This window comes from Pantherophis guttatus, chromosome 6, assembly GCF_059756535.1.
Source record: "Pantherophis guttatus breed Tessera chromosome 6, ASM5975653v1, whole genome shotgun sequence".
Classification (NCBI taxonomy): Eukaryota; Metazoa; Chordata; class Lepidosauria; order Squamata; family Colubridae; genus Pantherophis; species Pantherophis guttatus.
The window spans coordinates 93,631,634-93,656,876 of NC_142068.1; the positions used below are offsets into that span (position 1 = coordinate 93,631,634).

The 25,243-nt window shown below is 41.2% G+C and overlaps 1 protein-coding gene across 2 annotated transcripts in view; it reads right to left on the bottom strand.

The window, feature by feature from the left end:
- ADK (adenosine kinase) overlaps window positions 1-25,243 on the bottom strand; it is a 256,903-nt gene that overhangs the window by 162,564 nt on the left and 69,096 nt on the right. For both annotated transcript variants that reach the window (XM_034435402.3, XM_034435404.3), the window contains exon 4: window positions 8,140-8,218. In XM_034435402.3, coding sequence (XP_034291293.3) covers window positions 8,140-8,218 — 79 coding nt within the window. The remainder of the gene's footprint in view (window positions 1-8,139; window positions 8,219-25,243) is intronic.

Below are 25,243 nucleotides of genomic sequence, written 5' to 3' on the forward strand. Positions count from 1 at the left end.
TTGAATGAAGTAAAAAAAAAAAGACTGTCAAAAGGAAAGGACGTAAATATGGTTTCTTTGATCAAAGTTAAAAAGTTATTCTATTTAAGCTTAAGATAAGATATGCTACCCTTTTTTTCGACTTTCTGTTGATACCAGGACTGAAAAGATGGGGGGGGGGGGGAAAGAATGTGATACCCCTTGTTCACAAGGCTCTTTGTATTATAGGGGGAAAGTATGTGAAATTTGAATGCACAAAAGTGAGAAGTAGAATTTATTTAACAGGAAGGTAAAAGGGCGGGATAAAAGGAAGCTTTCAAACGTTTTAACATTTAAAGACGAGTATCCAATAAAGTAACAGGAAATGAAGTCCAATAGTCCAATAAACTAAAAATACTACTGGATTTGGTGTTCCACCTGTTCTATGTTTGGAATCAGCTGCAGGCCACCATTTCAGGGGTGAAATTCAGCAGGTTCTGACAGAGTCTGGAGAACCGGTAGCGGAAATTTTGAGTAGTTCGGAAAACCGGCAAATATCACTTCTGGCTGGCCCCAGAGTGGGGTGGGAATGGAGATTTTGCAATATCCTTCCCCCAAGAGTGGGGAGGGAATGGAGATTTTGAAATATCCTTCCCCCAGGAGTGGGGAGGGAATGGAGATTTTGCAGTATCCTTCCTCTGCCACACCCACCAAGCTACACCACGCCCACCAAGCCACGCCCACAGAACTGGTAGTAAAAAAAATTGAATTTCACCACTGCACCATTTCCTCATTTATTTCATTCTATAGGAACAGGAAGGCAGAAGCAAGGAGCTTCTCGGTTTCTTTCCTCTTTTTTAAAGCCCGATTAAACCATCAACCTCTTACTTCATCGGTAATTCCTACAGGTCAAGGAAGAGCTGCACTCTGATTTTTCTGCAAGGGATGTGGAGCGTTGCATTAAATCCATCACGTCACTTGACCATCAACATTTATTGCATGGTAGAATAAAAAAAATCGGTTTTTTCAGATTCAACGGGAGAGATAGAACATTAAGCACTTTCTGCAATTGAGCCTACTTTTCACATTTCTCTAGAATATTGATTTTATTTTGCTTTGGTTTCCATTCTGGGTACATCCTGATCAAAAGCTTATTTTGGAACATTGACAATCGCCTGGAACCAAGTAGGACTCTTCCATTGGTAGAGATTGCTGCAATTGAGCAGACCCTCGTCAGTGGGTGGGAGTGGGAATCCAATTTACCCATCCTCCCGTCTCTGAACCCTCAGGACTCCTGCTGTTCAGAGTGCTCTTCCCTCCACCCCCCATCTCTTCAAAACAGACTTTTAAGAAATGCAAACAGGAGGAGGAATGGGGAAGGGGGGGGATAGAGAGAATCACTTTCCCACCCTCTTCAGCAAGCAGGAGAATTCTATTGGGAGATCTCTGGCTCTAATCTAATTATTTTTCCATCTGTAGGACGAACAAAAAAAAAAACAAACCATTACACCTTTTGAGTTACAGTTTTTGAAACGCATCTTCTGTAGAAGCACCCAGTAGGAAAATAAGTTTTTTTAAAAAAGTAAATCTTGCTATCTGCAAAAAAATAAATAAATAAATAAAAAATAGGCACTACCCTTCAGCAACACAAATAAAGGAAATAAGCTTCCATTCATACTATACACATGCAATTCAGAATGAAAGAAAATGTCGAACAGTATCCATCCATCCCCCTTTCTAAAGTGTATCCCCCACCCACCCACCCACCCACAAAGAGGATGAAATTTCTTAGAAGGAAATAAATATCCTTTTTGAGTTATTGTAGGGCTGCCAGATATTTAGTTAGCCACAGGGAAAAAAAACAAAACAAAAAACGAAGTGCCTTGGATGGCCCCCAAGAGGGGCTGAGATGACGCAGGATAGCTTCCATCCTGGAGGCTCGGCTAACACCCGTGTCAACTTCCATAGTCCTAAATCTAAAGCTGATGGGAATTTGTGCTAAACAGGCATTCTAGAATCAAATCAGAGCTAGCTCAAAAATCTATTCAAGCAGAATGTAGCCATGCTCAACCTGATCCATTTTTATTTTCCTCATATATTCACTCTTGTAAAACTGGCTGGCTAGTTAGTGAGGTTTGGCAACTTTTCCCTTCAGAATTTGCAAAAATCGAGGAGTGTCTATGATAATAGGACAAGGGGCTTTATAGCTGCAAATTCGTCCTGTTAGATCTAGATAATAATGGTCAGATCATAATGTGATCTCCTTCTCCAAAATCTCTAAATTGGCTTGTCATGCCCCCCCCCCCGTTGGAATCTGAATCTGCAGCGGAAAATGAGTGAGAGGGCAGCTCTGTTGGCCTTGGAGGAAACTGGGGAAGGGCAGAGTCAATCCGAGGTTGTTCGGTATTTGCAAGGCCTGCAGGCAGGGAGGAGAGACAAAGCTCAGACGAGGAGCAAGAACCACCCACTCCTAATGCAAGGGCTAGGAGAGTGCAGAGAAGGCGGGATCAGTGCAGGCAGAGAAGGCCACATGCGAGGAGAGTGCCCCGCCCCGTTTCACCAGGCACACCTGGGGAATAAGACTTAAGGAGATACCGTGGGGAGGGGCATTTGTCGGGAACAAACACTAAGTTCTTGAAGTGTTGTGTGCGGACGTTTGAGTTTGCAAAGAGTCCTTGCATTCCTTGTTGGCGTTCTGGATAATTATCTGGATCTTCTGCTCCCTGAACACCTTGCTTGGCTCTTTTTTTTTTGCCAAAGACATTTGGGATTTATTGCCGTGCAGCCTTGGTGCAGACAGCGCTGGGCTGAACTAACTGCAGCCAGAAGCTGCTTGAGGTTTGTGTGGGGGTTTGTTCTCACTCTGCTCTGGGACTTGCCAGAGACGTGGGAGTGTTTGGGGAGCTTTGGAGCAATAAAGGTGTGGTTTGAACTGCCAGCTGTTTGTGTTATCTCTGTGCCGTGCCCTGGGTCATCACATGGCTAGTTAGGTCTTTCTGCTTACTGGAGAGGTCAAATAGGACCCGGTTTGTGGGGGCAATAAACTGACTTTTGTATAAAATATACAAAAGTATGAAGGCTATTGCTTAACGCATTGTAAGCCGCCCTGAGTCTCCGGAGAAGGGCGGCATATAAATAAATTAAAAAAAAAATAGAGCTCTTCATCTAAATCACCAATCAAAATGTTGAGATATTTAGAACCCAAGAGTTATGAGTTTTGGCAGCCCAATTAATATCCCACTCCAGTGCGATGAGGTAACTATTGATCAGCATGTTCTGTATTGCTTTTCCTACAATATCTGGAAGAGAGAATTTGTTGAGGCTCCAACTTCAGGGAAAACATGCTTGGGTCTTCTCAATGATAGCTCCACCTCTTATTGTTTGTGTGGGTGTTTAAGAAAGAAGATAAAAATGAATACAAAATAATATGAAGTAAAAAGAAAGAAGAGAGAGAAATCAAAGAGAAAGCTAGAAGTGCAAGAAAGCGGGGGGAGGGGGGAGGAAAAGAAAAATAGAAAAGAAAAAAGATATGAAGAAGAAACTTCCTATCTTCTTTACACCTGTTTTAAATAGTTATAAATTTACCTCATACTTTATGGTTAAAACACCACTCTCTTCTTTCTATAATATATCCTGTCTCATCAAAACTAGAAATCATAAGTTCATTTTTTTCTGTTTCAGACCAAAAGTCCGTAAGGGATTTTCAGTCAGCAATAATGTACATGTTTGTCTTTTCTCTGATCATAGAAGTCCATTTGGCCAAGTTTTAAGTTCTCTGCAAGTTCCATCATCTTCACCAACTATTCCTCCACTGTGGGTAACACCAAATCTTTCTGGCCTTATTTTCGGGGAGGTCTTATTATTTTGGGACACATGGAGCAAGATGAGGCTCCTCTTGCCGTCTTATCTGATTTCCAGGTCTGCATTTAAATATTTTCGGGGAGGGCTTATTTTCGGGAGGGGGGGCTTATTTTAGCGTATGCGCTTAAAAGCCTGATTGGGCTTATTATCAGGGGATGTCTTATTTTCAGGGCAACAGGGTATTAATACTGCAATCTGCTCTGAATTTCTGGAAATGGAACACTGTATTTGCAGTTGTAGAAATAAATAGTCACTCATCTGCCATGCCCCGGCTGTCTAATAATCTATTCGTAGCTTTTGCAATGTCCATGGAAGTATGCTTGTGAAGTTTACTGTCTTTATCCATCATTTCAAATTTTTACCCTTTCAAAATGGAAAGGCTTTTGCTGAAAAATGTGAAAGTTTTACAAAACTTAGAAAAGATAAAGCTGACCAATTGGCCGGTAGCTCTAACAAAAGCAAACCTAAATCAAGGGAATATGATTAAAGTTACTCGGTTCCTGGCTTCTGGAAAAAGTTTCTGGAAAAGAATGAGCTCAGCACCTGATTGGTCAGAAAATGAAACTAGGAAGCCAACAAGCCAGCATACTACTGAAAACAAATCATGCAAAAAAAAAAAAAAAAGTTGTAAGATTCTGTAACTGTTTTATTTCGACCCATTGATTAAAATGGATTTATCAAAAGTAAGTGGTATATTTATGTCTTTCCCAACTCCCATCCCATATACAACCTTTCTTGCCACAGTTCTTAAGGGAATCACTGCAGTTGTTAAGTGAGCAATACTGTTGTTGAGTGAACCTGGATTCCCTGTTGACTTTGCTTGTCAGAAGGTCGCAAAAGGGGATCACATGACCCCGGGACACTGCCACCGTCATAAATACGAGCCAGTTGCCAAGTATCTGCATTCTGATCGCATCACCATGGGGATGCTGCGACGATCATAAATGGCAGTTTTTTTCCATGCCATTGTAACTTCAATGGGTCATTAATCAAATGGTTTGTAAATCGAGGACTACCTGCAATACGAACTAGAGCAACCATCTCCCAGCAAATTATTCTGCAGGAGTTCTCCTGTATCTCTCAGGACCAGCCCAGGGACGTGGCAGAGGGAGCAGAGTTGGTGGGCTCAACAGTAAGGATCATCTCGGTTTCGGCAAAAGTAGCTCAGACACTCTCACCTAATAGCTTTTTCCTCCTTTCTTTGAACGGTCATCTCTCTCTTCTGAATCATAAGAAGCTTTTGAAAGTCACTTAGCTGTAATAGCAGATAATGGTATTCCCAGAAAGAATTGCTTAAAGAAATACAATATGAAATGGAAGTAGATTAATGGTTCCATGAAAAAAAAAAAAAACCCAGATGCTAAAGGGTGTAGGAAAGCTGATAGAAGAAAATAAGGATGAAGGATACTCCAAGGGCCTTAAAATATCCTTGAAGCAGAAACTGAAACAGAAACTGTGCAAAATATAGTTTAGATCAGGGGTATCAAACTTAAGGCCCTGGGGCCGGAAGCGGCCCATGGGGTACTTAGATCTGGCCTGCGCCGCCACCCTGGAAACAGCGAAGGACTGGCCTGCAGTACTTTTGCCAGTGAAAACAGCTCCTGAGCTCCGTTTTCAGCTGCCACAGCCTCCTGCAACCCCCTGCCAGTGAAAACGGAGCTCGGGACAGCTGCATGCAGATCAGCACCGATTAACTCCAAGGTTAACATCAGACCAACAATCAAGTAAACAATACCCCAGTCAAGGAACTGCCAAAGAAGCCAACAGCAAACAACCAATCAAAGTACCTCTAAGACCACCCGCACCAACGCTGACAGAGCAAGACACCTGAATATAAAGTAACAGCAAACCCCATTCTTTACTAGCACTGATGATGTTACCTACTTGGGTAATGAAACACCTGCAAGAAAACAAGCAAGCTCAGAGAGCACCAAGGATCCTTCATGTCAAACCTGGCTACAAATATATTCTCTTTTATTATCAAAGTTGCTTGAGAGTATAGGTTCTATGGGACTTAAAACACCCCATAAGTTGCAAAGCAGTTTCAGACTAAAGAACAGGGGGGAAAAACCTTCTTCTTAGCTACTAATATGAAAATAGCATAAATCTGTCTAGTTCTCTCATCTTAATGCTTAGAAAAATATCATCATCAGTGGTTTCTTATCCAGTTGAATGTTACGTCAGACACAGGGAGATGCTTGGCTAAGTTTGTTTTTTTTTCCCCCCAACTCTGAAGGTCTTCTCAGGTCATATGTTTACCAAGAACATCTGCTGAAATTTCTAATTAAGTCATAATTACCCATTCAGGTTATTTGGTCCTTGTCTCTACTTTCTTCATCAAGGCTCCTTGTTCATTTCCGAAGATACAGATTGAGAGACCTCTCCAATTGCTAAATGTATCTATGAATCGATTCAGGAGGCTGCCGAAAACCCCCCAAAGCCATGTTCAAGCAAAAAAACAAACCAATTCAACTCATTGTACAACATGAAAAAGACAAGTCAGTATAGCAACGGCAAAAGATTTGCCAGTTTTTCTATATTCAGTTTTTTGTGTCTTTGTTGTGAGCATACCTATTCCCTTTATAGGGCTCCAATGCCTTAGCATTAAACAATGTCCATTTCACGGTCTTTTTGCTGCTTTTACATTATTTAAGCTTATATTCCCCAGGTTTACCCTCAAAGTGATGCTAAAATTTAGCTGGTTTTAAGCTTTCCTACTTTGTCTGCTCCAGTGAAAGTAAATCCCAGTTTTTAAGTGTTCCCTGCTTCTCGTCGTTCTCCCCCCCCGCCCCCCAGTACTGTTAGCTTACTAACTTTTGTTTCATATGCTGATGTCTCACTGTCGTTTGTACCATCTGTCCCTTTTCTCTTAAGTGTGCCGGATAAAAGCCAATGATCCATTTTTGGATTCCTAATTATAATTGCCAAATGTGCAAATTAATGACGGGCCTCACGTGCTCACACACACACACACACAATGGTGCACTGGGGTATGACACAGCAGGCTCTTCTATGAAAGGAGATGTAAGAAGCCAGCAGCGGGGGCCGGATGTGAGAGGAAGCTATTACCGCCACCCCTTCCACATGTTCGTGCCGGGCAACCCTGTTTGTTGTTCCTTCACCTGGGAAAGATCACGTGACTATCTCATCGCATGATCACTCCCTAATTCTAAAGGGTTCCATCTCTGTTCGTTCGGTATAGGTTGCCAACCAGTCAAATAATTACAGAATGCATTTTTAACTTCTGAAGTTGTAACTCAAAATATTTTGAATATCAAAAAAGGGGGATTACCGTCTAGGGCAGGGGTGTCAAACTCAAGGCCCGTGGGCCGGATCCGGCCTGTGGGGTGCTTAGATCTGGTCCGTGGGGTCACCCTGGAAACAGTGGACTGGCCCGTGGTGCCTCTGCCGGTGAAAATAGAGCTGGAGAGGACTGGGCGTGGCCTCCCTGGGCTCCGTTTTCACTGGCAGAGGGTTGCAGGAGGCTGTGGCAACCGAAAATGGAGCTCGGGAGCCCGTTTTCTCTGGCAAAAGCACTATAGGCCAGTCCTTCACTGTTTCCAGGGCAGCACCGCAGGCCAGATCTAAGTACCTGCAGGCCGGATCTGACACCCAGGCCTTGAGTTTGACACCCCTGGTCTAATGTATGGCTACAGATTACTAGTTTACAATCATGCAGTCTTGCTCGAATGTTTTCAGACTCTTTGCTGATCTTCATCCCCCTTTGTGGGGTTTGCTTCTCCACGCCTCCACCTCTTCAAACCAGCCTCCAGCCCACTTAATTTCCACATTGGAAGGGAGAAATTGTCAAACAGGCACACCTGCAAATCCTGAGGCAAAGATTTCCCAAGATTCTTCCTTCCTCCAATTGAGGAAAGTTTTAAATCTGTTCCCAATCTTGTTCAAACTTTTAACAGGCCTTTAATCCAATATTAGGAGGAAAACCTTCCAGATATTTATTTCTTCGATGAATATGAAGTCTCAGATAAGATTAAGAATGAAGCTTAGTCTCCAACAATCGTTGGCTTTATTCAAGGACACGTTTGAAGTGCCATGAAATCCCCAACTGTAAGACACCCTGTAATATTTAAATATCTTACTCAATTAAAGTAGGACATTTACACATCTAACCCAGAAACAGAATAGTGGCTGCAACTTCAGATGATCATTGTACACACGGCCATCTCTTCATACTGTTGGCAACAATAAGTACAGCCGTATAATGTTGTGTTTGCTACATAAATAAACAAATTTAGACCAAAAACATATTTCTGCCATTAAGTCTTAACCTGGATGTAATTCATTGTGAAGGGGACAAACCTGTGCCACTTTAACGGAATTCTGCGTGGACCCACCAGCATGATATTCTACCTTGAATTTTTTCACAAGTTCTTCAAATCTGAAAGAGAGCACAGAGAAAGAGAAAAAAGAGGTTACATTTTGTGATTCTGTATATTTCAAAACTTCCAGGTTATGGAATGCTGTGAGGATTTGAATTTAAGGCAGGGGTGTCAAACTGGGGGCCCGCGGACCGGGTGCATCACACGTAGGCCACGCCCACTCCAGCTACGTGAAAGCAAAAAAAGTCACAATACGTCCTGTGACATAAGCGGTGAGTTTGACACCTGTGATTTGACACCATCGATATAGCAACGGTTCAGTAGGAAATTAACTCCAATAGACTATTACCATGTTTCGTTGAAAATAAGACCCAGAGTTATTATTTTTTTGCCACCAAAAAAGGCACCAGGTCTTATTTTTGGGAAAGGAGGTAAATGTTATCCACTGACTCATCCCACTTGCTCATGTCGTCCCCAGCCTCTTTTTTGTTATCAGAGGCCTTCAAGAACTTCTTCGTTCGGCATGGCCAGCAAGGCTTTTCTGAAGGCCTCTGCCACCGATAACAGAGCTCTGGATCCATCTGTTATCAGCTAGAGAGGCCTTCAGGAAAGCCTTGCCGGCTGCAGCAAAAGAAATGGGCGAGGCCTGGCTACAACTATCCAAAGGTAAGCAGTAGGGCAGCTCCACCATCCCCACCCTAGCTTAATGTTTACCGGTGCACCTTGGAGTGGGCGGGGGTCTTATTTGTTTGTTTGTTTGTTTGTTTGTTTAGATTTATATGCCGCCCTTTCTTCGAGAGGACTCAGGGCGGCTCACAACAATAAAACAGAAAAATAAAACAAAAACTCCGGGTTAAAAGTTACGCATAAAATCCCTAAAATCAATTAAAATCCATTTTAAAACCCGCATCAGTCAAGGCCGGCCAGGTGAAATAACCACGTTTTTAGTTTGCAGCGGAAAGAGCAAAGGTCGGGGGCCATCCGGAGCTCCAGAGGGAGCTGATTCCAGAGGGTAGGTGCGCCCACAGAGAAGGCCCGCTCCCTAGGGGTCCCCAGCCGACACTGTCTGGCTGACGGCACCCCGAGTAGGCCCTCTCTATGGGAATGCACCGGGTTTATGTTGGGGGTAGGCTTAAATTGGGCTCACATGTAAAAATCAAGCTAGGACTTACTTTCTGAGTAGGTCGTATTTTCAGGGAAACATGGTACTTACTTTCGCAAGAGACAAGGTTGATAAAGCAGGAACTGTTCAAGCATTATGAAAGGTTCTCTCCCCCCCCCCATTTGTCTATTTTGGTCAACCCACAGAGGAAACCATGAGAAAACATTTTTATATATGATTGCAGTGGCCAAACTACAGAAGAAAAAACATATCCTTTAGGATAGAAGCATGAAACCTGGCACATATAAAATTGAAATTACAGTAGGAAGGATTCCCAAAATTCCACGTGCTATGTTGGATTTTAGTCAAAAGGCTGAGAAATGAGAAGTCATAATGGCAATCAATTTTACTGTTATTTGAGAGAGTTAAAATACTCTCAAGTTCTAATAGCTCAATTTGCCTTGCTTTATATGAGATTATGGGCACTAATCAGATCTAAACAAACAGATAACATAATATAAGGCAATTTAATAGACTAAACAAATGGCAAAGTCAATATTTAATAAGTTTGCACTCCTTTTGGAAAAAAAACCCTCTCTGTGAGTTCATGCTAATCGGTTTTTAAATGTCCTTTACAAAACATTAATAAGCAGATCTTTACAAAAACATTAATAAGCAGATCTAAATTGCAACTCTCAAATTAAGGCTAATGTAAATCTTCTTGAAACTTAGTAGTTTAGCATTTTACAAATGAGACTCAGGATTATGGAATCCCCCTTTGGGCTCTTCCCACAAGGGCTGTGGGAAGGGTGGCTTCAATTTTTATTTCCAATTGATCAGGTTTTGAAAGCTTCTTACTGGTTTTGTTTAATCCAAATTTTGAGACCGTTCCTGTTTTCAATCTGGAATCTCCCTACACTTTCAGCTCCAATTTCTGTGTGCGTGTAAGAGGGAGAATGTGCCCGTCCTTCTCTTTTGCTGAGAATAGCTAGAACCAAGTCAATAAAAGACAATCTTTCTGGTCAAAATACTGCTTCCCAACAGAAGACCAACTTCCTGGTCTTCTCCAAGTTCCCGTTCCTCTTCCAAATAATTGTTCTAGATCTTTCTGCTTACCAACCCCAATTCCTGAACACTCCAACACCCCATCATTCCTAGATCAAGGCAAATTTGGTTCCAAAAAGAAAATAAATCTGCATTTTCTTCTATAAGTTCTAAATCGATCGTGAAAGACGATTTGTTTTAGAACTTTTGTACAAAGGAGAATTGCATCACAATACAGCACAGGCAGTTCTCAACTTAGAACCATTCGTTTAGTGACCGTTTGAAGTTACAAAGGCACTGCAAAAGTGACGACCGCTTTTCACACTTATGACCACTGAGGTATCCTCATGGTCATGTGATCAAAATTCAGATGCTTGGCAACAGGTTCATATTTATGATGGTTGCAGTAACCGAGGGGTTCATGTGATCCCCTTTTGTGACCTTCTGACAAGCAAAGTCAATGGGGAAGCCAGATTCACTTAACAACTATGGCAAGAAAAGTCATAAACTGGATCAAAACTCACTTAACAGCTGTCTCGCTTAGCAACAGACCTTTTGGGCTCAGTTGTGGTCGTAAATTGAGGACTGCCTGTGTGTACAATGCAGGGTGTCATTCTCCTGTGCTTGTCTTGGTTCTCTAACTTGTCTGAGGAGATCACTTGAGACCAGGCCCTAACGTATTGTGAGTTGAAATATTTTGTCCAAAATGACAAACTTCATAGGAGACAATTCTGAGTGTAGAACAAAACAGCCCATGTTCCAGATTTTTTTCCAGAGCTCAGAATAAAACAGAAATTTAATTCCATACTGTTTTATATCTTCAATATCCGATTATTAGGATTTTTTAAAAAAATCCTCAAGCCATGGAGACTTGAAGAATGCTAATTAAACAGCAGGCACAATTTCCATTATGGCTGCTACTAGCAAGATTATATTGAGAGGAAGAAGAGTTAGCTGGGCACATTTCGAGAGATTGAGAAGCATTTTGAATAATCGAAACACATGTTGACCTTGCTAATGTTTTTTTTTTTAATTCTTTGCTATCTAGAAGTAAGCATGGGTTGTAACATAATGTTACTCCTGTTTAATCTTTCTGAACTGTGCTTTCTTTTACAGGTAAGTTACTAAATTTATTATTTTATTCATTTTAATTTATTTAAATTTATATACCGCCCTTCTCCCGAAGGACTCAGGGCGGTGAACAGCCAAAGGTAAACACACAGAATACAAAAATTTAAGAACAGTTTAAAAAACATATTAAACAATTTTGGCCCAACAATTAAAATACCCCTTTTAAAATTCAAATTAAAATTAAGCAATTGGAGAAGTTAGGCCAGCCCGGCTTGTTGAAATAAAAAAGTCTTGAGAGCCCGGCAGAAAGTACGTAAATCTGGGTGCTCCCAGAGAGAAAGCTCTCCCCCTGGGGGCCGCCAGTCGACATTGTTTGACCGACAGCACCCTGAGGAGACCCTCTCTGTGGGAGCATATTGGCCGGTGGGAGGCTCTCGATGGCAGAAGGCGGTCTCATAGGTACCCAGGTCCTAAGCCATGGAGCGCTCTAAAGGTGGTCACCAACACCTTGAATCGCACCCGGAGGACCACCAGAAGCCAGTGCAGCTTGCGCAGGAGAGGTGTTACATGGGAGTGCCATGACGCTCCCACAATCACCCACGCGGCTGCATTCTGGACCAGTTGGAGCCTCCGGGTGCTCTTCAAGGGGAGCCCCATGTAGAGAGCATTACAGTAGTCCAGGCAGGAAGTGACGAGGGCATGAGTGATCGTGCGCAAGGAGTCCCGATCCAGAAAGGGACACAACTGGCGAATCAGGCAAACCTGATAGAAAGCCCCCCTGGCCACGGCCCCATGCCCCCCCCGGCCACGGCTGTCACATGTTCTTCTAATGACAGCCGTGCATCCACGGCTGTCCACAATGGTGTTTACTGTTTACTTATAGATGTAGCTGTGGGAGAAAGAAAGGGATTGCATGAGTGGCTGGGAAACTGTCAGAGAATGCTGAAAATGAGAATCATGTGACTACAGCAGCCCAGCAGTGATAAAACCACAGCAGTTTAGCAGCACTCAAGCAGCCACAACTTTCCCTGGGAGTATAAAAAGATAATCATACACCTTCAAAACCATCTCTTCAAAATAAAACATCAGTTGTTCCACTGAAAACAAGAGATACTCATCACTGATTAACAAGTCAGTCTTGACACAGGATGTAACACAAAACTGTACTATAGCACTAGAAGAACCAGCCAGCCTCACCCTGAGCCCTCCGCCTTTCACCACAGTGTTAGGTGCCATCAGCACCTTAGCTAAGCAGAGCTGAAACCAGATTAATTTCAGCTCTGCTTACGTGAAATGAAACTATTTTTTTAACAAGTTATATGAAGGTTTAATTTCAGTTATGAGACTATGATGCTTAGAGCCAAGATACTGCATCTCAATTATTTTTAGTATATACCGTGTTTCCCCGAAAATAAGACCCTGTCTTATATTTTTTTGAACCCCGAAATAAGCGATTTGGCCTTATTTTGGGGGGGAGGTCTTATTATTTTGGGGCGCGTGGAGCAAGACGGGGTCTTCTTGCCGTCTTACCTGATTTCCACCTCCCTAACCCTAACCCAAGGAAATGGCGGGGACCAGCTGCACATGTGCTTAAATATTTTCAGGGAGGGCTTATTTTTGGGGAGGGCTTATTTTAGTGCATGCGCTCAAAAACCCTACTGGGCTTATTATCCGGGGAGGTCTTATTTTTGGGGAAACAGGGTATTAAATGTATTATCATATATTTCAGTTTATGTAAGTTGTTTTGATTTTAAAAGCCATCATGTAGTAAATGCTTTCAGCCTCCATCTACAGTGGTGGCCAGCATTTTACTCACAATTATAAAATCTTGATTTTGCAATGATTCTGCTAAATTTAGGAGTGAATTATCAAATTTGAAATGTAAGAGAAAGGAGTCTCTTAACTTCATTTCTTTCATTAATTTATATACTTGCTCAGCTCACAATCACATCTCTTTTTCCCCAATAATCCAAGGACTTTGAGCAAAGAAGCATAGTGGTGGATTAACATCTTTTCCAAACTTTAAACCAAAGTTTAATCTGCATTTTTTTGCTATGTTGAATGGCCTGAAAACAGAAAACTGGTACTTATGGTATGTAATCCTGTTGTTCAAACGGCTAACCAGTTTTGAGTGGGGTGAGGTGGATTTTAAAAAAGCATTGCCTGGCATAAAGTTACCACGGAACCAGACTTCATGTCCAGAGTCTATTTCAATATTTTACAGAACTTTTCGTTTTTGCACAAAGTAGTTTTAAATGACACATTCGGTTAAGCAAAAATGCACAACTGATTGTAATTCTTTTTTTGGGGGGGAGGGGGGGAGAGATGGGAATTACCAATCTCCCTAACAGCAAGAGGGAATGTTATATGCCGCGCTTATCTTGAGAGAGGAAAGTGGGTTATCAAAATAAATGTTTGAAAAAGCATGAAATAGTATCAGTAAACAATGTTCTCTGATTTCCATATCTGCTTGGTAAATAAGAATCATTTAAAACGTCTTTAAATTCAGAAAAATATACAGAAATCTGACTTAAATATCTACCACTGACAAATATTTATTTTAGACCTATTACTGTCAAACATTTAATGTTAGAATCTCCCAACTTATTTATTTCAGAAATTTTACACAGCATTCGAGGAACTTTCAGGTAATAGCAAAAAAGTGGCTTTTAAAGTTGAGATTTTTTTTTAAAAAAAAACATGGATAAAGCTTGCTGACTTTACTAAAAAGAAAATAAAGTCTTTAAATCACAGAGCTAATGTTTTAACCTTACTTTTGTGCCCGAGTTACTTTTTTTACATCTTGTTCCAATACTGTTTAAATGTAAACATATGTGGAAAATGTTCTTTTAGCATCTATTAAACTGACATTTAAGTCCATTTTTTTTCAACCTCTAACGTTTGTGGTAAAATATTTCAAAGCTATGAATCTTCGAAAATGCACAGGCAAATTGTCTCTTTCATATATAAACATCTGTTCTTCATAATGTGGAATCTGTTTAGAATTAGTGACTTCTGATTTAGTTGCTATTTGTTTAGAAGAAGTGGTTTTGGAAAATAAAGCACTAGTTTGAGGTAATTTTATTTTGCAAATAATAAATACTTCTATATGGAGTTGCCATTTTCCTTCTATAAAAACATATGAACTTTCAAATCTGTAGTATATACTTGACTCTTCATGCACTCATCTTCTAAATGTGGCTGGTTGTAAGTCACACGTATTATTATCAAGGGCAAGGGAAAAGATGGTTGTTTAATTGCCTAATTTCCACTCATTTCATTACTGGCAAAATTATGTAATTAATAGCTGTTCAAAACCTTGGGGTTCATAAGCCGTGCTCCCAGATAAAAGCACTTAGCGTTCTAGGGGAATTCCAATCATATACGGAATAGCTGATGTAGAACTTCATAGCCATGGTCTTGGTTAATGATTTTCTTGGCTTGTCTTTGATGGCGACAAAACAGAATATTGGGAAAAAAGAAGAAAAAGAAGTAAAAGGCAATCTCTTCATGCACAGAAACTGAATTAGCAGACCAGTTATCTCTGGTAAACTGCCGGATTTCAGCCTCTCTGTTTAGCCAGACAATCTTCCTTGTATGCTTTTGCTATCTGTCTCTCTACATGCTGATTTTGAATTATCCTGCCTGAAACCTGAAATTTGAGAACAGTCTGGGTTACAGTCTGAAGGCCACGTTTGAGGTAGGAATAAGAAATTAATTCATCGTTATTTGCTTCTCAAAACCTGTTTCAGTTCACTATCTTGGCTGCTGCACCTATTTATTCTTTTGGAAGTTTTTATAGTTTCATGGTTTTAAATGGTTTTAACTGTTTTATGTTTTTATAATTGTAAGCCGCTCAGAATCACTTGGCTGAGATGGGCGGCTATAGAAATCAAATCACATCAAATCAATCAATATAAGAGGAGGAGTGGCAGATTCTGGAAGCAGGGTCAAAAGAGGAATCAGCAGAGAATCTCTATGTAGCCACAAATGGGCTAAATTAAACCCCTCTCAAATCCCATTGAAAAGTTTTGAGTGAGTTCAGTTGATTAGTGTCACGGATGAAACCCGCATGGGAAGTTCCAATTAAATTGATTTATTATTACTTGGCTTATGCAGAGGAATCTATTCAGCTAACAGTCAGCACTATTTTGATGCTAGATAAAGGTCAACCGAATTCAAGAAGGTCACACTTAGTCCATGTGTAGCTATGTAGAGACACAATGCTGCTTCCTCTTTTGTCTCTGCCCTCAGGTTCTGTCATTCCTTCTCCTACATCCGTGATGGCGAACCTATGGCACTGCGCGTGACCGAAGTGGCATGTGGAGCCATGTCGTCTGGCACACTAGCTGTCGCCCCAGCCCAGGTCCACCATGCATGCATGCGTGCCTCCCACTGGCCAGCTGGTCTTTGGGTCTCTGTTGAACATGCCTCCTACACCAACCTGGAAGCCAAAACAGGGTGTAGGAGAGCAGGGCGCATGCGCGGGGGACGTGTATGCATGAGCGGGGTGCTCACATTCATGGAGGATGCTCACATTGCATTTTGGGGGTCCGGGCAGGTGCATGCATTCACAAGTGTGCTTTGGGCACCAAAAAGGTTAACCATCACTGTCCTACATCAATCAATACCTATAGGAAATGCTAAATAAAACCAATAAGATGACACTTTCAAGAGGTGTGCTATTAGGGGCCTGACCCACAGCAGGTTGAATTGGGAACAATTAATGGGCACATAAGAACCCAGAAGCTTCTGATCAGTACTTTTATTGTTACAAAAAACAACTACAAAGACATTATGAAAGAGTTCCAGCGACTGCTGTATTTCAAACATAAGCCCCAAATGCAAAACCAAGACGTTTCCCCAATGTTTTCTCTTGCCTTGCCTCTCTTTCAGACTGGAGACCCAATTTCCATCTGTCCCTTGTTTTGACAATGATCAGATCTACTTTCATGTCTTTCTCAGACTGTGTGAGAACTACCTCTTACATCTGCCAAACATTAAGCACTTGAATAAAAGTGTCCAATGGGATTATCCGTCAAATATTGCCTCTTTATCAAATATATTATCCTCTGGATTGCATTCGGTATGTAGGTCTGAAATTCAAATGCCCACTGCAACAATACTAGGAAAAAGTGAAGACATAAAGAAAGCAACACACATTTTTAAAGCTCTTTGGAATTAGGATGAAAGACTTGGAGAAATGGGCAAACACGGGGATGTTCAACCATGAATTTCCGAGTTCCTTTCACTCTTACTCCAAAACTAGAATGGGAAGGGTTTGGATTTTATATGGAATGAAAGAGATCTGTTTAGAAGAGAAAGGTTATATACAGGGATGGTTGTGGTTAAAAAAAAAACTGAGTAAGGATATTGAGAAGGACCATGTCCTGACCTAGGCTTCCTTAGAAAGTATACAACACTATCGTAGTCCCAGCAAACCTCTTTTATCCATAAGGCTGTGAATTATTGTCATTCACAGTCCGAAAGGCTTCTCAAACAATCTTTCAGGGGAATGTTTACAAACACTCACCTTATCTCCCTTGGAATGCTGCCAGAGAACTAATTGCCAAATGCAGGGCAAGGCCAAACTTAGCACAGAGTCAAAGAGAACTTTCCAAAGTTTTAACTGACCAGATGAACTAATTACTTCCTGCAAAAGCTCATGCCCCGTTCGCTCCTCTTTTATATCTTATGGGAGGGGCCAACCATCTCCAAGCCTTACTCCCAAGTCGACCCTGTTTTCTTAATTGTTAATTGCTCCCGCTGTTCTTCTGTCTCGCTGATGTCAGACTCTGGAGGCAGCACAAAGCTACCGAATGGCCTGGGCCCTCTATCTGCCTCTGACTCAGAGCCCTCGTCCGAGCCTTCCCCAGACTCCAGGACTGGCCCATGTGTCTCCCCAACCTCCTCACTGTCTGAATCTGCTGCCAGCTCTGCTGGCCACTGGCGGGCCACAACAAACCAAGTGAGAGAACTACCACCACTAGTCCATAAGGACTGCTTTTTCACGGCTCGACTTTTGAGTGAATTTTCAAGCCAACGAATTGTTTAGTGACATTACTTATTATTTTTTATACAATTTATGGCAGCTGCCCACTCTGAAAGATTCTGTGGCTCACAACACCCCATCACAAAACTAAAAGAGTTAAAAACATGATAGCAAAACATGAAAGCCTTTGCTACAAAAAATAGCTGCACGATCAAGAAAAGACAACAAAGGCTTCACAAAACTCCCTCACCCCGGGTATGGGAACAGAAACAGGCCTTAAGGGGTTTCATGAACCCCAGGAGACTGGCAGCTATATGTATTTTTGGGGTGGATGCTAGTCTTAAAGTTGCCAAGGTTGGAGACCCCTGATTTAATGCATTTAATTGAGAATCTTAGAGCATTTAATTGAGAGTCTTAGACTGCACCTCTCTGTCCAATTATAAATTTTCCTAAATAAATAAACAAACAGAAGGCATTGGACTTAATGGAATCCAATAATGAAGGCAACAAAGTTCAGTGTATTAGTTACAGGAGAACATAAATGGGAAAGGCAATTGCCCATCCCATAAGGATGCCATCATGAGAAAAATACAGTTAGTCCTCAACTTACAACCACAACTGAGCTCAACATTTCCATTGATAAGTGATACATTTGTTAACGTCTACACGTTACATTTCTTGCCATAGTGGTTAAGTGAATCACTGCGGTAAATCACTGCGCTTTACAGGTGTAAAGTGAATCTGGCTTCCCCCATTGACTTTGCTTGGATCACATGACCTTGGAAGACCACAACGGTCATAAGAATGAACCAGTTCTTGAATTTTGATCAGGTGACCATGGGGTTGTTGCAACCGTCAGTGTTGTGACTTCAAAAGGTCACTAAATGAATGGTTGTAAGTCAAGGACTACTGTACTGGACTGAGCATCTGAGTCAACACAGCTTGTTTTTTTAAGGCTATAGTGAAGGACCTGCCATATCCCATCGTTAAAGAGGCATTCATGGCCCCAACTCTCTTGGCCTTCAGGAAAGCTTTAAAAATTTGGTTGTCCCTCAGGCCTTGGGGCAGGAATGTTAGCTGGCCTGAGTCCTGGGAGGTAGAATATGTTATGTCTATTTTGCTTCTACTGTTGGGTTTTTGTTGTTGTTGTTATTGACTGCTCTTATTGTAGTACGTCATTCAGCTGCATTTCTGTGAGTTGACCAGCCAGCCGTACACATCCTTAAATAAACAAATTAAGAAAATCAGACATTCTTGTTCTAGTTATGCTCTGCTTGAGGTTACTTATAGACTCAGACGTGGAACTTCTCCTTACAACGGAGGCAATCCCAAGAAGATAAGTAAAGACCCCCCTCTGCATCGTTATCAAAAGAGGCATTTTATTTCTTTGTTCATTGTTTTGAGATCTGTTCCTGGAAACCTGTGCTATTCCTCAGGCCAGGCCTTTTAAGACACATCAGTGCTGTTTATACTTTGACTTTAGGGTTAACTTTTTACTTTTGCAATTATTTATTCATCTATTCAGCCAGTATTTGATGGTTCTAGGACCGGAAGTAAACCACCAGACTGCCCTGCTACCTAGACACATCTTTTTTAAAAAATGCTGCATCGGAATAATAAAGTTTTTACAATTCTTTTAAGGCTCGATTGCCTATCTTTTATTGATTTTTTTTTTTTTTTTTTTTTGCTATCTGTCATGGAACACCATGAAAATTTTTGGTGAACATTTTAATGGTTCAGCTAGTCAACTAAAGTCCCACAATCAGATGTGGTACTTGAGGTTTCTATTGAATTGCGATAATTGGAGTCCTAGCTGGAGGCTGTGATTAATCCAAGGTGCAGATGATAGGAAAAGTGGAGTAAAACCTCATTCTAAGCTTTCTATGAAGTATCTACCATACGTAGTTGAGCAGGGGTTTCCCAGCTCAGCAACCTTAAGACATGTGGATTTCAGCTCCCAGAATTCCCCATGCTGGCTGGTGAATTCTTGGAGTTGAAGTCTACAAGTCTTAAAAGTTCCCAAAGTTGGAACACCCCTACAGTAGAATATTTGAAAAGGGTATTTTCTTTTTAGAAAACTAAACTTAGCTACAGTGCAACTGTTTTCACAGAGCCATGGTGGCGCAGTGGTTGGAATGCAGTACTGCAGGCTACTTCTGCTGACTGCTGGCTGCCAGCAGTTTGGCAGTTCAGGTCTCACCAGCTCAAGATTGACTCAACCTTCCATCCTTCCGAGGTGCGTAAAATAAGGAGCCAGATTGTTGGGGGCAATAAGCTGACTCTGTAAACCGCTTAGAGAGGGCTGTAAAGCACTGTGAAGCGGTATATCAGCCTACGTGCTATTGCTACATCAGGCAAAGTTTGCAATGACTACCACCACTGGAAGAATGGGAGTAAGGTGAAGATTGTCCCATTTCTGAAGATCCAATTTCAGACGATGCAAAATACTATCCAGCTGGTAAAACTTTCCCATCGTTTTGGGACATTCTGCTCCCTTTGGATGCTCACTTGCCAAGGATTCTCCAATTCCTCTCTTTCTAATACATTTCTCAATCTTCCTGGTTATGGCCTTAATTGAAGCAGTACCACATGCCAACTTTGAATCACTATTATTTCTCCTTTCTTACCTAGACATCTCTTTTCTCTCTCTCTCTCTCTCTCTCTCAGGACCATTTCCACCAGTCTCACAGCAGATCTACCAGGGGAAGTCCCCCTGAAGGGAGATTCCTACAAGCACTGATTCCCGAGAGGGCTTGTCCCCCAAATTCATGAGAAGGCACAAGCCTTGAACATTGGTGCAACTGTCGCTTTGCAAAACACCCTATCTTAAAATTCAGTCACGTTAAAATACTCAGCAGCTTCTAACTCATTTTTATTCACTTAAAATACTTAAGATCTTAAGTGTTAAGATTGTATTAAGTATTTAATATTGCATCCATGCAATATTAAAAATGGTTCCAAAACCAGCCAGATTCAAACACGCAAATGCAATGGTTTCTAATATATTTCTTTTTAATTCTTTTATTTATCCATTAAGTGAAAGGTTCATGTAGAAAGGTTCAAACAGCTCCAATGTGTTCTGAATTAAAGGGGTATTAGGAAGCAGTTTTTAATGATTACATTGGATTTAGCCCTTCCTCATTTGTAACAAATGAATGGTGAGGGATACCTTGTAACAAGAAAAGGTTATAGCTATTTATTTCTTTATTTGAATTAAGTTTTATGTGAACATTTTAAAATGTCTGAGAATGAATGAATGAATGAATGAATGAATGAATGAATGAATGAATGAGCAAGCTTAAATAAAATGGAGAATAAATTTTCTGTCCTGTTTTGAGCTTTTGGAGGAAAACCAGAATATTTATTTATTTGTCTGCCTGTGTACTAATCAATCTGTTAAATACAGCTATAAACTTCATTGGGCTCCCAAATACTTGAAGAAATGCCTTACAGTATTCCATGTTTTTAAGGATCCTGAAAGAAATAAGCTATAATTTCCCAGAGAGGAAAGATGAGACTGACATCTATTATTGTTTGTTCTCATCTGTTAATTTCATGTTAAATGAACACATAAAGCCATTTTTAAACTCTTTTGACGGGAAATGTAAATTAATTTCCAACTAAATTGATTTCAACTTTGGTTGTCTGCTTCTTGGCTGTATCCTAGGCGTTACTCTTGTTTTATTAATATGGAATCGTTTTTATAAGTGTGTGCATAACATCACTATGTGACTTAATTCATCTTAATTACGTCTGTGCAAAAAACAGCAGATGTGATTTGCCCTGGTATTTCACTTCCAATGTTGGAGCTCATACAATTATTAAAAGGAGGGGGAAAAACACATATAGTTAAAGGTAAAGGTTTCCCCTGTCCGGTTGTGCCTGACTCTAGGGGGCGCTGCCCATCTCTGTTTCTTAGCCAAGAGCGCCACTGTTGTCTGAAGACTCTTCCGTGGTCATGTGCATGACTATATACACTGAGGCACACGGAAGGCTGTTACCCTCCCACAGAAGTGGTACCTATCTATCTACTCTCACTTGCATGCTTTCAAACTGCTAGGTGGGCAGGAGCTTGGGCAAATAATGGAAGCTCATCCTGTCACAGGGTGCTTGGGTCTCGAACTGCCAACCTTCCGGTCAACAAGTCCAAGCGTTTTAATCACTAAGTGCATACACTCTTACATTTGGGTAAAAGTCTATTTGTATCCTTTAAACCTCTTAACAGCATTTTGTCAGCCAAACTGAATCAAAGTCCCTACAAAAGTTGGCTGAGTGGCCACTTGTCGCCGCCTGGGTCCAATGATGCTCCTTTCCACCATGACTTGGCTCTACCTAGACCGACCTTGGATGTCAAAAAAATTACACATCAACTCAAATTCTATCTATGCATAGATAGAGGGAATGATGGACTTCAATATCCTTCCATTGCTGAAGCCTTGATTGTCCCAAAGGTGCTTTTTCAGGAGGCAACTGGACATTTTTGTTTTTTCTTTGAAGACGTTTCGCTTCTCATCCAAGAAGCTTCTTCAGCTCTGACTGGATAGTGGAGAATGGAAGGATTTATATTCCTTGCAGACAGCTGGTCCTTTGCATCCTTTTAGAGGGTAACTGAAGCACTTGGAGGTTTATCTGTGTCCTCAGGGTCACCTGAGTGGTGCTCCTGGTTCCTGTAGTCTGCAATTTTTTACTCTGGAAATCCATTCCTACTCCCACACCATTCAAAGGCTGGTTCATCCCAAATTGCATAGCTAAAAGTCTGTAGAGATTTTCAGTCATCTAGGTCATGGTTATCCCATAGGTGCCTTGATTAAATTAGAGAAATTATAACACTATTCCTTTCTCTTAAATTTGCATGTTTTAACCAACCAATCAACAGAGAAACAGGCAGTTTCTGCTTTTTTATTCTCCCAACATTTTCTTTGGTTTGAGTTAAGAGTGGCTTGGATCCTCTAGGCAATTCTTTCCCGTGTCCTTGCAGCTACACTCCCCCCCCTCCTTTCTGAAAACAGGGCATGGAACTGGGCTTGGATCATCCAGCCAGGTCTTATCTTCCTGCGATGCGCCACCCAACTCAGTACAAGGGTAAAGACTAGGAAAGGAGGCAGCCTTCCCATTCCCAGATTTGCCATGTGTTTATGCAACCTCCAGCTGCTTTGCTTAAACCCTGGACAGCACCTCCATCTGCCGCCACAATTGCAGTAATGCAACCCCTGTACTACACAGCGAGGCCAAATCCAGAGCTCTTTCATTCAACTTGGCACTCTTAAATTATGCTCTCATCCTGTCCTCCCTTATTTCCTATACTCCTGAATTTAGTAATACTAAACGGAGAAACTGTTGTCAGAATACTAGCTATTATCCCTTGTAATTACTCTATTGGGTCTTAACTTCCTCCTAAGAGGAACCGTGCAAGCATACAAAAGAGTCTTTAAGACAGATTGTATTGGCTTTCTTGGCTAAGAAACTGAGATGAGCACCACGCCTTAAGAGTCGGACACAACTGGACTGGAGAAACCTTTACCTTTACAATTAATAACACTTCCACAACTAAATATTCACAACTACAATAGCTATTTCAACATACGCTTTCATGTATTTCACTTCATACTGCTAATTTCCAAATAATTCATAAGGACCACTTGTACTTTTTAGATGAAGAATGGCACTTATTATTTGGCACACTGTGATGTTGAATTATTTAATCTCAACTGCATTACAATCAATTTTATTTTCCTTATTTGAATACTCCCAGCTAGTTAATGTACTAAATCTGTCATCCTAAGCCTGAACTTGATTAATGATGTACTGTAGCTAAGTAGAATTAAATTAGCGTATAACTGATTAGTACATAATTGGAACAATGTTGTAGATTCTCCAACTTTAATTAGGATAGCTTATCACAGATAAATTATGTTAGAATATACAACAATTTAAGTAAAGAAACAATGGATCCAAAGCTTAATTTTAGATAAGTCAAACAGGGCTATAAATAAAAACAGTGGTTATATTTCTGTGTTGCCACATTCTTCTGGTTAAATATATCACGAAACTAAGGCTTTGGTTTCAAAATATATCACAAAGTACATTCTATGTAATCAACATTGTTTATACTAAATGAATAACGTAATAAAAAGGAGTGCACTTGTCTGAATGCCAAATTTGTTTCATCTCCTCAGACAACAGGACACCCTTATTGAAAATATGCACATACTGGAAAAGATATCTATTGTAAAGCCAAGATGTGATTGCAATACGTTACTTGCCAAAAAAATTAATTTAATTGCTGTAGTGTAATGGCAGCATTAACTGCAGGAGTAATGAAGGAGCCTGCACCACCCCACAAAGCTCTGAGCTCTACTGCTAGATCTGAAAACCGGGTACTCATTCACAAGTGCAGAGCAATGTTAACCAGATACCGAAAGATGAGGCCTCTGAGTCAGAAGATGTCCTACTAGGAAAGGGCAGAGGAGAAGTAGCCTTAGGATGTGGACCGATTAAAGTCAAAAGGGCAGTGATGTGTGGAATATCAGACCATGAATCAAAGCAAACGTGATGCTATCAGAGAAGAAATATGGAAGACTTGACATCACCATTGTGAGAATCAGCATCTGAAGCTGACTAACTGCATCAGGTTTTTTATATCAGATCTTCTATGGCTGGGGTGTTAAACTCAAGGCCCGCAGACCACGGGGTGCTTAAATCTGGCCCGTGGGGCTGGCCTGGAAATATCAAAGGACCACCCCACAGTGCCTCTGCCGGCCAAAAGAGACCACGCAGAGGCCTCACGGGGCCTCTGCGTGGCCTGTTTTTGGCCAGCAGAGTGTTGCAGGAAGCCGTTCAGGCAGAAAACGGGGCAGAGGGGGCTGCGTGCGCCTCCCCACTCCATTTTGGCCAGCAGGGTTCTGCAGGAGGTGTCCATCCCATGTTCCCCCGGTGCCCCCCCCCCCGGTTGGCCTGCGGAGAAGTAAAATGTTGATTCAGCCCTTGAAGAAATCTAGTTTGACACTCCTGTTCTAGGGGCAAGAGTAGCATAGAACACATGGAATAGCGACTGTTCTTAACACTGTCAATCAGGTGTCAAGAGCATACACAACTTCCACCTCCCAAATGACAGAACCCAAAGTGATCCAAGTCTATGTTCTGATCAAGTGCATAGGAAGCAGAAGTTGAATTGTTCTATGGTGACCCAAAACACCTTCTTAATACAACATCCAAAAGGACATCGTGCTGATTACAGAAACCTTGTGAAGTTGGAAGTAAAACAGCAACTCGAATATTAAGAAATGTTGGTCTTGGAGTACTGTACCACATGAAACAGGAAAGGAACGTCTACGAAGAAAATTCAAATTTGATAGGACACTTGAAGACTTATGGCCTACAATTCTTAACTAAAGAAAAACATCCTGTAGTACAAAACTCAAAAAAAAGGAATGAAATGGCTATTTGCTGATTTGTTGAAAATATCTCAAAGAAGACAGAAAATGAAATGCAACAGAGGATAGGAAAATGTTTCAGAGATAAACCAGAAGAAATAGGGGTAACATCCAAATAAGCACTATAAACATCAAAACTGACACCAGCCAGAACATAGAACAACTCAAAAAAGCAGCACAATAAGGTTTATTTAAGAGAATTAGAGGAAATCCAGTATCATTATGCAAAGAGACCCTCATACTCAGTTCCTGGGTCTCAACACCTGTGTGCATTTCCCTCCCTTAAAATGCCCGCATATCTCCCCTTTCACATGGACTATTCCTTTTGATCAAATCATACTCATATGACGGCTGTGGCCAGGGGAGCTTTTTATCAGGTTCGCCTGATCCACCAGTTGCGTCCCTTTCTGGACCGGGATGCCCTGCGCACGGTCACTCATGC